General features: G+C 39.0%; 1 protein-coding gene across 4 annotated transcripts in view; it reads right to left on the bottom strand.

The window, feature by feature from the left end:
- The window catches only part of LOC133499135 (ras GTPase-activating protein 1-like), a 28766-nt gene extending 16264 nt beyond the window's left edge, over positions 1-12502 (bottom strand). For 2 of the 4 annotated variants that reach the window (XM_061816726.1, XM_061816723.1), the window contains exon 1: positions 11265-12502. In XM_061816726.1, coding sequence (XP_061672710.1) covers positions 11265-11788 — 524 coding nt within the window. In that variant the 5' untranslated portion in view covers positions 11789-12502. The remainder of the gene's footprint in view (positions 1-11264) is intronic. The other 2 variants (XM_061816725.1, XM_061816724.1) reach the window with 2 other exon arrangements.
- Between the last annotated feature and the right edge of the window lie 290 nt (positions 12503-12792).

Genomic DNA, 12792 nt, shown 5'->3' with positions numbered 1-12792 from the left:
ATGAAAGTCTCAAAATATAACTCAGCATAATTTTATAAACCAAAGTAGCTTGGCAACAATTTTGACTGCTTTATGAGGTTGAGGCACCCGCCACCCCACCACTATTAATGATACATAACATTTAAAGAACACTAATTACATACTGTGAATTTGAGGCTCATTTAATGGTGAGACAACAACTATGTCATTTAATGAAAATGATTTAAACAATTCCACTTTAAAACATCCCTCTGTTCTGCTGAATATTCTTTATTGAATGAATCCAAGTTTCAGAATCAGAATTTGAATCAGCGTGATTGGCCAAGTGTGTAAAAATACACAAGGAAATTTTCTCCTGCAGTCGGTGCTGCCCTGGTACAACATTCAGAACAAAGAACAACAAAATAACAAGAACAGAGATGAAGTGACATTTCAGTTCATAGGAACTATTCCTTATAAGACTCACAGATGTGAAAGATGTAACGTCTTCATTTAGAAGAGGTAGAAGATAAGAATGTGTCAAAAGGCCACATTGTGTTAAGCTTGCACAGAGTGCCTTTACCCGTTTACCAGTGCAATGACAATTGTACAAAGGGAGCAGTTTAAAGTGATGAATCGTGCGATAGTCTACGAAGTATATTACTAATACTGATTGGACCAGCAGAATGTGAGTGTGTCCCAAAAATGCCACAAGGCAGAAAATAGTAGGTTTGCGGATCAATCCCCCCCATCAATATAGCCTTTTATTATTAATCATTACATACAATGTAGAATTTAATTGATACATATATACATACAGACACACACGCACACACACACATATCTACGTGGTGTATGAAAAGTTTTAAGCATCGTGTATAAGAAACGTCAATGCATGGTCAAACCTATGATATTTTGAAAGTTAAACCATTTATAAGTATTTCTGCCAAATTTTAATAGTCTAACATGAGCAGCATTTTTCTGGGCAACTGATATGCCTATGGGAAGTAAACTATGAAAAAGGGCAGGAATGCTCACAAGAGGAATCCTAGAAGAGGAATTATATATATATATATATATATATATATATATATATATATATCACACACACACACACACACACACACACACACACACACATAGTTGAAGCCAGAGGTTTACATACACTGCAAAAATATTTCATTGTTTTGTCTCACTTTCTGACGTCAAATTAGATGAAACCTCTCCAGTTTCAAGTCAGTCAGGATCACAAAAATTATTACATTTTGCCAAATGCTACAATAATGAGGGAGTGAATTTCTTAGAGAATTTAAAATTTTACATGCACAAAAAGTACCATGTCTTTAAAGAAAATGGGGAAGCCCAGATGAACTTTGGAAGCTACTGATAGGTTAACTGACAACACAAGTTATGTGACGGCACACTTGGGGATGTATTTAAGGCCACACCTCACACACATTGATTCCTTTTTGAACTCATGGAAAATCAAGAAAGATTGACCAGGAAATCATAGAAAGAACTGTGGAACTTCACAAAATTGTCTCATCCTTGGTGCAATTTCAGCAACACAATGCCAAACCACATCGTGCACGAGTTAAAACAGTGTGGCTTTGTAGTATGAGTGTAGGTACTAGTCCGGCTTGCTTGCAGTCCAGACCTGTCTCCCATTGAAAACGTGTCGTGCATTATGAAGCATAAAATACAAAAACTAAAACTGTTGAAAAGGTGAAGCTGTACATCAAGAAAAATGGGAAGAATTCTACTTACAAATATTCAACAATTAGTGTCCTCAGACCCCAAACGTTTATTGAATATTATTCAAAGTAAAGGTGATTAACATGGACAATGTGATAAGCATGACCATGTCCCAGCTTTTTTGCAAAGTGTTGCTGCTATAAAATTCCAAGTTGATGATTATTTGGTAAATACAAAGTTTTTCAGTACGAACATTAAATATCTCGTTTTTGTAGTGCATTCAATGAAATATATGATGAACTTGATTTGCAAATAATTGTATTCTGGTTTTGTTTAAAACAACGTGCCAACTTCATTGGAATTGGGCTTGTGTGTGTGTGTGTGTATATATATATATATATATATATATATATATATATACACACACACACACACACACACCACACACACACACACACACACAGGCAGGCACACGACATCGGCTGTGGCAGTGGTTACAGGATTAGGGACTACGGTACTATCAATTTGAGGAATGGTCTGTCATGTCTGAACATGAATAGTGAGCAGCACAATGACGTCTTTTTTTCTGCACTTGACTGACACCACTCGGGAAGGTACTCATATTCTGCATTTTCCTCTTACTCACCAAATAGAAGCCCTTCCTATAAATACATTTAAGGGTATCAGAATTAGGTCATGTGTAAGCCTGAATAAGAAGATAATTTCCTCAGACATAAAGTCACCATAGGAGTCACAGCAAAATATGTTGAGTAGCCCAGAGTGTCATGTTTTCAAGAGGCAACATTTAAATGCAGATAATTTTAGCGTTTCCTGTGAGCAAGCTTGTCAGACAGTCGGCTGACAAGTATCACTCAAGTATATTGAAATTGAAGATGTCTAAATAGCAAGTTTTACTACCTCGAGCTTCAAGGATCCAAAACAAGACATGTGATCTCGCATTGGGTGGTCTAAGGGAGCGCTACGTGAATTAATAATAATTTGGAGAAAAAGATGTTTACAAGTAGACTTGACCTAGAAAATCTTCAGTTACTTGAATGTGCAATTCTTTTTCCATTTATGCAACAGAATAATAAACCTGGCTCAATTTATGTGCCACCTCATTGTCATGTAAATAATCTAAATGTATGCATACATACAGTATATATACACGTGTGTGTGTGTGTGTATATATATATATATATATATACACACACACACACACACACACACACACACACATCAAATGGGAAATTTGGACGATGCAAGTTTTTTCATCTTTAAAGCATTAATTAATGGGTATTTTAGGGATTACTGACAAATTGTACGGCAGTCGTCAAATGGGTTAACTGAAACCAGAATAGATAAATAGATAAACTTTGTGATTAAATCATGCAGTTTTAATTAATTTCGAACATCAGAAAATGCAATGCCTATTCAACAGCCTGATTCCACTCAAAAATGGAGGCAAGGTCAAACATAAGGCTAGCAGTACAGACACAGATCTCATCAACACCACGACGCAATGTAGCATTATTTGAAATTTGCATTACCTCACTAAAGCTGCCAAAATTCTTCATGACAGAAGGGAACCGAACATTAATGTACAATTTTAATACAGAGCATCCTTTTAACTGATGAATTTAACTAGTACGACTCACATGCATAATCTGTCAAAGCACTGAATGCATTCATGTATAATTTTCAACACAACTGAATAGTTCACAAATTTTAATCTGGACGTAATCGGCAGGCTGCCTCATTGAGTTGCTCGGGGGTTGAGGTATGGGTTGTTCATGTAATGGACGAACCACTTACGACGAGTTCACCCTCTGCTGCATCTCCGTCTAGCGTGTCCCGTGGTCTCACAAGCTGTACCCACTCCACTGATGCAGCGACCGCGTGTCCAACAGTGAGCTTAGATGTGGGAAGCTGAACCCAGGCAACTTGAAATCCAAACAAGCCATGATGATGTGATGCCGCTGTCGACTTGATGCATTCATCGCCGTCAACATCCACAGAAATAGGACGTCGGCGCAAAGACTCAGACGAACACCCCTCGTGGATTTATTTTTAATAATGATCTCTGTTATCCATTAGCGGCATAATGGGGTAAATCGTTATGAAGAAGAATGAGGCAAAGTGTAGCCCTGCAGTTGTTGCGCTTACTTATCCTCCTCTGACTTTCTCCCTACTTGTCTTCCCTTGTTCCCCCCTCATAAAAAACAGCATGCAGCTGATTGGTTTCTGGATCAGTGGGACAGAAATGGCAGGGAGTGGCAATTCTGCACTCAGACATCTGTAAGAATACACAGTTTGCTTGCACATGGAGAGATATGCATCATCATCTTATGACACACGCAAGCCTTAAGAGTATTTAATGTCAAATTAGCTTCAACTTTGCTCTTACCATTTAAAGAGAACACGGTTACAATGACATGGATAGAAATAACCATACTAATGACAATGTACTTTGTTTATAGTTTGAATCAATGGCTTGTCTGATGAGTCTTTCTGTTTTATGTTCCAATACAAAGCAGTTTCATAGTTAGTTAATAATCTGGAACATCCATGTCTGAGCAAGGACGTGCACTTTCAATGACAGCTTCCTATGAAGAATGAATATTAATAAGTTATCCATGTTGAAATCATCATAACTCTAACCTCTTAGCATCAGTCCTTTATCATCAATAATGATGACGAAAAAAAAAGTTACTTTTCCGAGATCCTCAGTTCTTGGTTTATTTAGACAAAATAATTGTGGACGTTCCACATTTAGAAGAAAAAAAAATTGTAATAATTGGGGATGGGCACCGTTTGACGAATTCTGGTCCTGATCGTACCACACTTTCCGGACTACAAGACGTCTTTTTTTTTCCCCCCCAGGCGCTATGAACCCTGCGACATATTAAACGATGTGGATAAAGTATTTATTTATTTTTTTTTTTGGCGCTAGCGGCTATGAGAACAACAAAAACTCGTTCGAACTAAATGGTTAAAACATAACCATTCCCTGTAATGCACTTAGGTTTGGGCACGCATAGATGCCTCCAATGTGGAAGGAAAAAAGACTACCTTCAGCATGCGTAGAAGAATCTACCTCAATTGTGCATAAAAGAAGAGGGAAAGTACCACAGTCCCACATAGAAGAAGAATCTACTCAATTGGCTGTAGAAGAAGACGAAGGTACCGCTAGAGTGTGTAGAAGACTGCGCTTTTTTCTGGTGCCCTCAAAGCAGGACGCAGCACAACACGCACGAACGCAAAATATATATTTTTAATTTAAAATCTTCCAAAAAAATTAGCCGCATGTCTTCTTTTTTCTAAGGCCTGTCAGTGGATTTTAATCTACTATTACCAATAAATTAAATGGCTGGATTGCTACGTAAGGAGAATAGCACAACTTTAACAGTAACTCGAGATGAAAATGACATTGAGAGCCGAGAGACTGAAATTGTGTGTGACAAAGGGCCAATCACCAAGTTTGAAAAAATGATAAGTGATCCAATCACAAGATGGTGCAATGAGTCTATTTAAATGACCTTTTCATTTACTGTACACACTTGTGTAGTTAATTTTCCAAATATATATTTACAATAAATAATGTATCTTTGTTCATCCACTGCTGCCAGTGAGGCCTAGTGACAGACAGAACAAATTAATGGCCTTCTATTAGATCCCAGTAAGTGCATACAACAATTAATTCTAGTTTTTGTCACATTTTTGTATGTTGGTGTACCGTGAGATTTTTTCAATTGTAAAGTATGTGCTGTGGGCCCCAAAAAGTTGACATTCACTGTTCTGGTCAAATGTATTCAACAGAAGGACAGCATGTTTAAAAAAAAAAAAAAAAAAAAGGGGTGGGTGCGGTGGTATTGAAATAAGATTTTATTGCAGTGGTCTGATATTGTGTAATCGGGAAAAATTCATCTTGTAGTGTCATCTGCCCATTATGTGTCGTCTTGTCTCTCTCTCCATTGACTGTTGGCATTCAGGTGATGATTTCTAAAATGATTGTATTTTATTTGAATGTTACACAGTCTGTAGCATGGCATATTACTGTACTTTTGGATTATTTTGACATTTTGTGATATTTAAAATGCATGAAAAATTAATTGAATAAAACCGTTGTTTTTCACCAGCTCTTGATCATCTGAAAATCATGTGACCAACCCTGATATTCGGTTACATAATATGATAGGGGCAGACTTAAATGAAACATAGCGTTCGTAATCCAAGGTTCCACTGAATATGCAGTTCTACAAAGACATACAGACAAGTTAAACCCTGCAGCTACTATGAAGCAAACCCAACCCCTGTGAGAAACTTTGAAATAGTCTCGTAAAATGCAACTGAAACAGAGTACACTGTTAAGGTTACAATCAATGGCTCAGAAGTGTTGAAAAGCAGGATGGAGAGAAAAAGCAGGGCAGAGTGGGTATTTTAATGGCATGGCAAAATGCAATGAAAATATATAAAAGGGCATGGGCTTTTTCCTTATCAATGTGCAGCGAGTCAGGTGTTACAAACTAGTAATGGACAGCAGATAGTCAAGTAACCTAAAACATATTGCTCAAAAGACAGCCGTGCGAAGCAGTTGGAAAAGTCTTAAATAAATCGAAAATGATAATGAAGTGATTTGGGAAAGAAAAACGCACATACGCAAACAATAAACTTCACACTTTACTGTTGGACTGTCAAATTTGTTTTGACTGATTCCATAAATACAAGTCCGCTTTTTTTAAAACATGCTACAATGTTGGGCATATTAAATACAGTCATGATCAGTAACCTTGAGATCCAATCTGACATTGTGCAGCCTTGAGACATTTAGGAATCCCTTTGTCACACTACAAACATGGAAGCAATGGAGGGAAAGGGACATTTGCATATCAAGCGACAAATCAGATAACTTATTCACACTAGTGGCAAACATCTTCAAACACACCCACATTACTGCTTGACCAACAACTGTGGGAAACCCTTCATGATTTAGGCAGTCTCTAATCTTCGTGGAAAGCGGAAACTTGAAAATCTCCAACTCATTTCCCACTGTTGTTTGTTTAAGCTCTGGATTTAAGTGCACACTTTCTCCAGGCAGTAGCAATGAACTCTTGGAGCTTTACTTTGTTAACCTTCACGTTGACCTGATTGCATACAAAATGTTTCCGAATGGCACATACTATACATGGATTGTAGGTGTAATTCAATCTCTCTCTTTCTCTCACTCTCACACTCATCTACCCCCCCCCCCACACACACACAAACACACACACAAACCGCTCTGTTCAATGAGTTGGTTTTCACGGTCAGTGTGCAACGTGCAGTAAAGACAACTTCTATCGGTGCAAATGTTATCCACTGTCTGCTCTTAGCCAATACACTTCATGAGTTGTTAACTCAAAGGAATTAAACAGTCTCGGTCCTAATTACAGAAAACGTACAGTACATGGTGAGAAATGGTGGTACTGTATGGTTGAAGGAAAAATTCTTGGTAGTCTTTTGAGAATGTAGCCACTATAATAAACGTACCCACATAAATTGTATGCCGTGGCGGTTAAATAGCAGCAGCTTCTCTTACTGCGATATGGGATCCAGGTTAATCCTACTGATAATTCCCTTTGTGTCGCATTGTTAATTGTGTCACTGTAATGACCAGACACACCAAGAAGAACCTGAACAGGGGCTCTGGTACCAAAAAGTTGAGTTAAGTACCATCAAGTTGTGTAGGTGCCAAACTGAAACTTTAAGGGCATTCATAATGATGTCTCATAATGTGACATATCCCTAAATATCATCAATGATTGAGGATCATAATATTAGGACATTATTCTATGAATTAAGCTAGAGTGGAATCTCAAAAGTTATATGGTTCGAAAGTGACACACAACTAAACGGAACCTTATGGAAAAACTATAAGTTATCGAAAAACAACCATCATCCATAATGTCAGGCGTTATCTCGAAATATCTTCAAAGACATCTTAATGAATAGATGTGTGTTATCTGGAGTAAATTATTTTTCATGGGATTTTTGTGACGATCACATAATGACTCCAGTGAGGGCAAAGAAAAGAAGTGTAGTGATAATCATTTATCCGGCCATTCATCTATCTAATGCCTCCCACTTGTCTCCATTCAAATTCGCACCAATTTTCAACTACCCTAAAAACATGTTTTGGGAATGTGGGAGGAAGCCAGACTACCTGGCGAAATCCCACACAGGGAATGAGAGAACATGCAAACACCACAGATGAAGATCTGAGACCAGAATCTTTCACTTGAGTGACAGATGTGGTAAGTACTCTGCCCTCGTGCTGCATAAGATCAAAGAACCAAAAATGCAACCTGGAAGTAAGAATGCAGTAGACTTATCTATGCACAATATTACATTTTACTTGTCTCACACTAACCTCAATAACCCAAAAAATAGTACAAAAGAAAATAAATAAACAAACATGCATACCCGTTTAAATTAATTGAACTGATTGAATAAACTGAAAACAATATTAACACCCATGAATATGCTGTAGTTTTTGATTGATAGTCTTTAAATGGACTTTGAGACAAACCAAAATAACTTGATGCTGGACCCCTGTATGCACATCTAATCAACATGGAGATAGAGGGTGGCACCTAAACTAAGAGCTGAATGCACACTCGGGCCTTTCTGTGCATGTTTCAAAGCACCAGGACTAGAAATGACAAGCACTGCACTTCACGAACGAGATTAAAACAAATGTCAAGGCTGTCTGAGTATCAACGCAATTTCAAGCGCAGTTCAGTCACAAAAAGTACTTACAATTACATGCATCCTCAAAATGACAAATTGTCCTCTTTCCATGACATCACTAAACAAAGCTAGGGGAATAAACTATGACAATTCAGAGGCAATGCAAATCAGTGAAATGGCTTCTGTCAAGGCTTGAAATCTCTCCCCTCTGCACTGGTAAAAACATTTATTGTCTAACAAATATTTTTTTTTTTTTAGTCAAAGCCCAATATTTGCTCATAGTTTCATTACCTTAATTACTTATGTTAAGGGTGCATTGTCCCTTTAAAAAAAAAATAAAGCACCAAATAAACCTAACCTGCAGATAAATCACTCCACCCTGTTATAAGTTACAGGTCGTTTATACAATTCTCCCTAGTTAACTTTAGGCAAAAAATTATCATGATGCATATCTCTACTCAAGTTTATTGCTGCATTAATTTTAGTCTCTATTTTAACCAAAAGCCAAGGTAAAAAAGAAAAATCTAAATTTTCAACATTTTTAAAAGTCGCAAGAACAAAAACAGAATACAGATTTTTTTTGAGGGGGGGCCAGAACTATAATAGTTATGGCAACACATTGATCGGCTCGACGAATTATGACATCAAAACCAACCAGGCCGATCAGCAATTAGTGCCAATTATCAGCAATCCGATGAGGCCGAGAAAATAATAGTCTGATTATTTTAATAAATCGACTAATCTGGTGATTACTTTCAAATAATTGATAAATCAGATTACAAAATACTTTTTCAAACTTTTGTCCATTTAAGAAAAAGCCAAACTGTTCATAATTTCTTTCCAAATTAAAAGATATTTGCAAGTCTTACTTTTAAGGAAAAACAAAATCTTTTACAACTATAATAAATATAAGTACTGCTTTATTGTTACAATAAATATTTACTGATGAGAGGCTGAAATTCTGAAAATTTGAACAATTTTGTGGTAAACAAGCTTTGTAACGGAAGTTAACAAAAATCATTCTGGATTATTTGTATAATAGATTAACCGTCAATTAATCATTGCAGCTTTACTTTTCAACCTAAATCAAAATAATGAAAAATAGTCCACCACTGGAGAGCAATACTTTTACAGTATGCTTAAACCTTTTTGTGGAGGAAGAGGGGCGGCATTGTACATGCAGAGATCCGATTAATGGGGCTTCCCAGTGGGCCCACAAGCCAAACGGCGCGCCACGGCAACTGATCACAGCTTTTGGGTTTGCATTTGTTGCCCATCATGGCCAGTTGTAAAATCACATTTACAATTCAATTAAAGGGATTAGATTTGATGGGGGGGGGGGGGGGGATTTTTCAACAGATCAATGTAAAGAGATTCTGCTGTCAGGTCATGGAGAAAGTTTTAAGAAATGACAAAAAGTGTGTTTTACAAAACTGCAAATTCCAGACAGACAGGTATCATATATTCAAGCAAAAATATACATTTTCCTTCATCATAAGCAGACATCCAAACAAAACGTAACTCCTTGCCCCTACACGAAAAGGGATTACAGTACTTTAGAGTGAAGCAATGGCTTTGGAAAAAAAAAAATCTGTGATATGTAGTATCCAGGGAAAAAAAAAAAAAAATCAGTCACATGGCTGTTTATTCGTTGAGCCTGATAACTAAAACACAGTCTTCAAATTGAAAAAGGGATCTCAAAATGCCGCAGCCATGTTGTGATGTCAGCGGTGGACAAAAGCAAGGAAGACTATGCCCGTGACATCAGCAACAAAATCTGTTTTATTTCTGTTGAACTCGAAACAAAACATGGTACGTCAGTAAATATGGTACTGACAGCAATGATGATGATAATGTGTTAGAGCCCTACCAGTTTGAGCCATTGGAGACGGATGACAACAGTTAAGGTGCAGTTGAAGTTTTTGGAAAAAGTGACATGTCGACGGCGATCGACCACTTACAAAACACTGAATGGTGCCTGAACGAATATGATCTGATTGCTATATGAAATTACTTACTCTTCTGTTGTTGTTCAGATTAATATTATTCAAAGAATTATTTGAGAAGAATAAGTCATGATTATCTTAATTTTTAGGTCCTTGTGTACACACTCAATCAATGCTACTTTTAGTCGAGTCTTTGTTTGCTATGAAAACACACACACACAAGAGGCTTGATGAGTATATTATAGGAATGTATAACAATATATAATTTCATGAGACTGCACATGACCAGGTTTCAAATTTTACTCACCATGGATCCACTGTTGGAGAGTTATCATCGATTTAGCAGGTCATACTACATAGACGATAAGCCCGGCCGACCACCCACGCAAAAAACGAAAAAAAATCAAATATGGTAGACTTTTCTTTTTGGCATCGTAGGTCCAAATCGTTCACATTACTAAGAGTTCTGACACACCCATCAAAATATGTCTGGCCCGAAGTGGGAAATCACCCACAACAGCTAATCATGCCAAAATCATGACTAGTCCTTTGTAGACTGACCTTGGTATCATTTTGTTTCTTTCATTTCACTATAGCAGCGGTTTATATGAAGCTTGCTCGTACCTCAAATTTGTCTTACAAAACAAAGCAAAACAATGTATCAATCCATAACTCTGATGTCATTTCGGTAAAATAAGTCAAAATGCCAGTCTGTAATTCATATTTTTTTTTAAGTCTAGATGATGACAGTATACTTTGCTCACCTATATTTGAATCCCCTATTAGGAGTCAACGTTCCACTTAGCTATTAATTGCTGGTTTATTCCCACGGACGGTTTCCAACTCTGAATTTTGCGACCCACAAGTCGGAGGAGTCATTGTACTTTGTTTATAAGAGTTATAGTGCAGGGCATTAACATCACTTTTTGTACTTACTGGTTTGTGGGCGGTGCAGACAGGGGGAACATCACCTCTTCCTCCTCGTATTCCGGGCCATCTTGCAGGTCACTTTCATCCACCGTTCCACCGAATCCGCCACAACCCGGAGGGGGAGGGGGAGGAGGCGGTAGTGGGGGGAAGTCGGTCAAGCCGTCCGTGCCTGAAGATGTTGGTGAAATCCGAGAGGCCGGTGCCTCTGAAGTGGGAGAGCCGCACATGCCGCCCACGTTCCCTGAGCTCGATCCTTGGAAAACTGAATGTCCACCTCCGCCACTCCCTGTTGTGGACAGGGATGCTCCGCTAAAATCGCCACTTGACAAGGGATAGATCACACTTAACTCCGGGAGCGAGTCCGGGGATGTACTTGAATGTTGACGGAGGGCCGGTGCAGGTCCCAAATCCGCTCCTGTCATTCTGGTTGACGTGGGATAGCAAGGGAAAGGGGCCGTCTCCGGGCCTCCTCCGCCTGTCCCCGTCGTGACCGAGCCCGTCTCCTCGCTACTGACCTCCGCTGCCATCATTCCGGGGAAATATGTAGAGGGGAACAAGTCCAGAAGGGAGCCCGCCCTTCCCCTCTTTTATCAGAAAACTCCTTCAGTGTTTGGGCTCCAGGGAAGCAACAGCAAAAGTTGAGCAAAAACCCCTTTTAGCCCGTCAGCTAGCGTTAGCCGACAAGCTAACTTTGCTGAGGGGCTACACTAGCACGCGTTAGCTTTACCTCGCATTCGCTCTCGGGCAGGAATAGCCAAGCTAACGGGAGCGGGTCCGAAGCACTTGATGACTTCTTCCTTCGCTAAATCCTCATTGTTTCCTGGGATTAAAGTTCACACCAGAAACGCACATGTTGAATTCTCCAAGCAAGAATATCAAGTGTGCTTCGGACCTCACCTTCGGCACTATGGTGGTGTTGTTTTATTGCCACTGCTGCGTGTGTAATGCTCGCCTCTTTTTTTTTGTCACTGTTGTTACGTTCTTGCGTCCAGAGTTCGGTCGTCGCGAGTTGTCCACAAACGACCCGCTCCTTGTCGCCTAAACTCACGGGGCGGTGCGTTGTTCGGCGACTCCGAGCATATCGCTATGTCAAAGTCGACATTTCTTGCGAGTTCTGAGCTAGGTTTATGTTGATTTGCAGCTTTCTAGGCTGGTGGCTTGCCCGCTTGTGTCTCGGTCTCACTCCCTCTCCCCTTCCTCGCCCACTCCGCTCCAGAAACTGAGCAGACAAAGCCAAACGAGCCCAGAGCGACATCGCTTCCCTTTTGATCCATGCCATCTGCAATCACTAGCTGGACTGTAGCAAATTGGCACACGTTTTATGAGATGGGTTCACAGTTTTGATTGAAGACAAATTGAGGGGTTTTCTATCTTTGCCATTCCACATCTGCCGTCATGAAATTTCAACAATCTGTGCTCAAAATACTGAAACCTGCAGATCAGTTGCTCTCAGATCTTTCATACCAAGCTACCCCTCCCAGATTTGATTGATCCCAGTCAATCAACGTGCATAAATCCTTATCCTCACAAGGGT

This window comes from Syngnathoides biaculeatus, chromosome 4, assembly GCF_019802595.1.
Source record: "Syngnathoides biaculeatus isolate LvHL_M chromosome 4, ASM1980259v1, whole genome shotgun sequence".
Lineage (NCBI taxonomy): Eukaryota > Metazoa > Chordata > Actinopteri > Syngnathiformes > Syngnathidae > Syngnathoides > Syngnathoides biaculeatus.
Note: the sequence above shows the minus strand (reverse complement) of the source record. Positions and strands in the feature narration are given on the sequence as shown.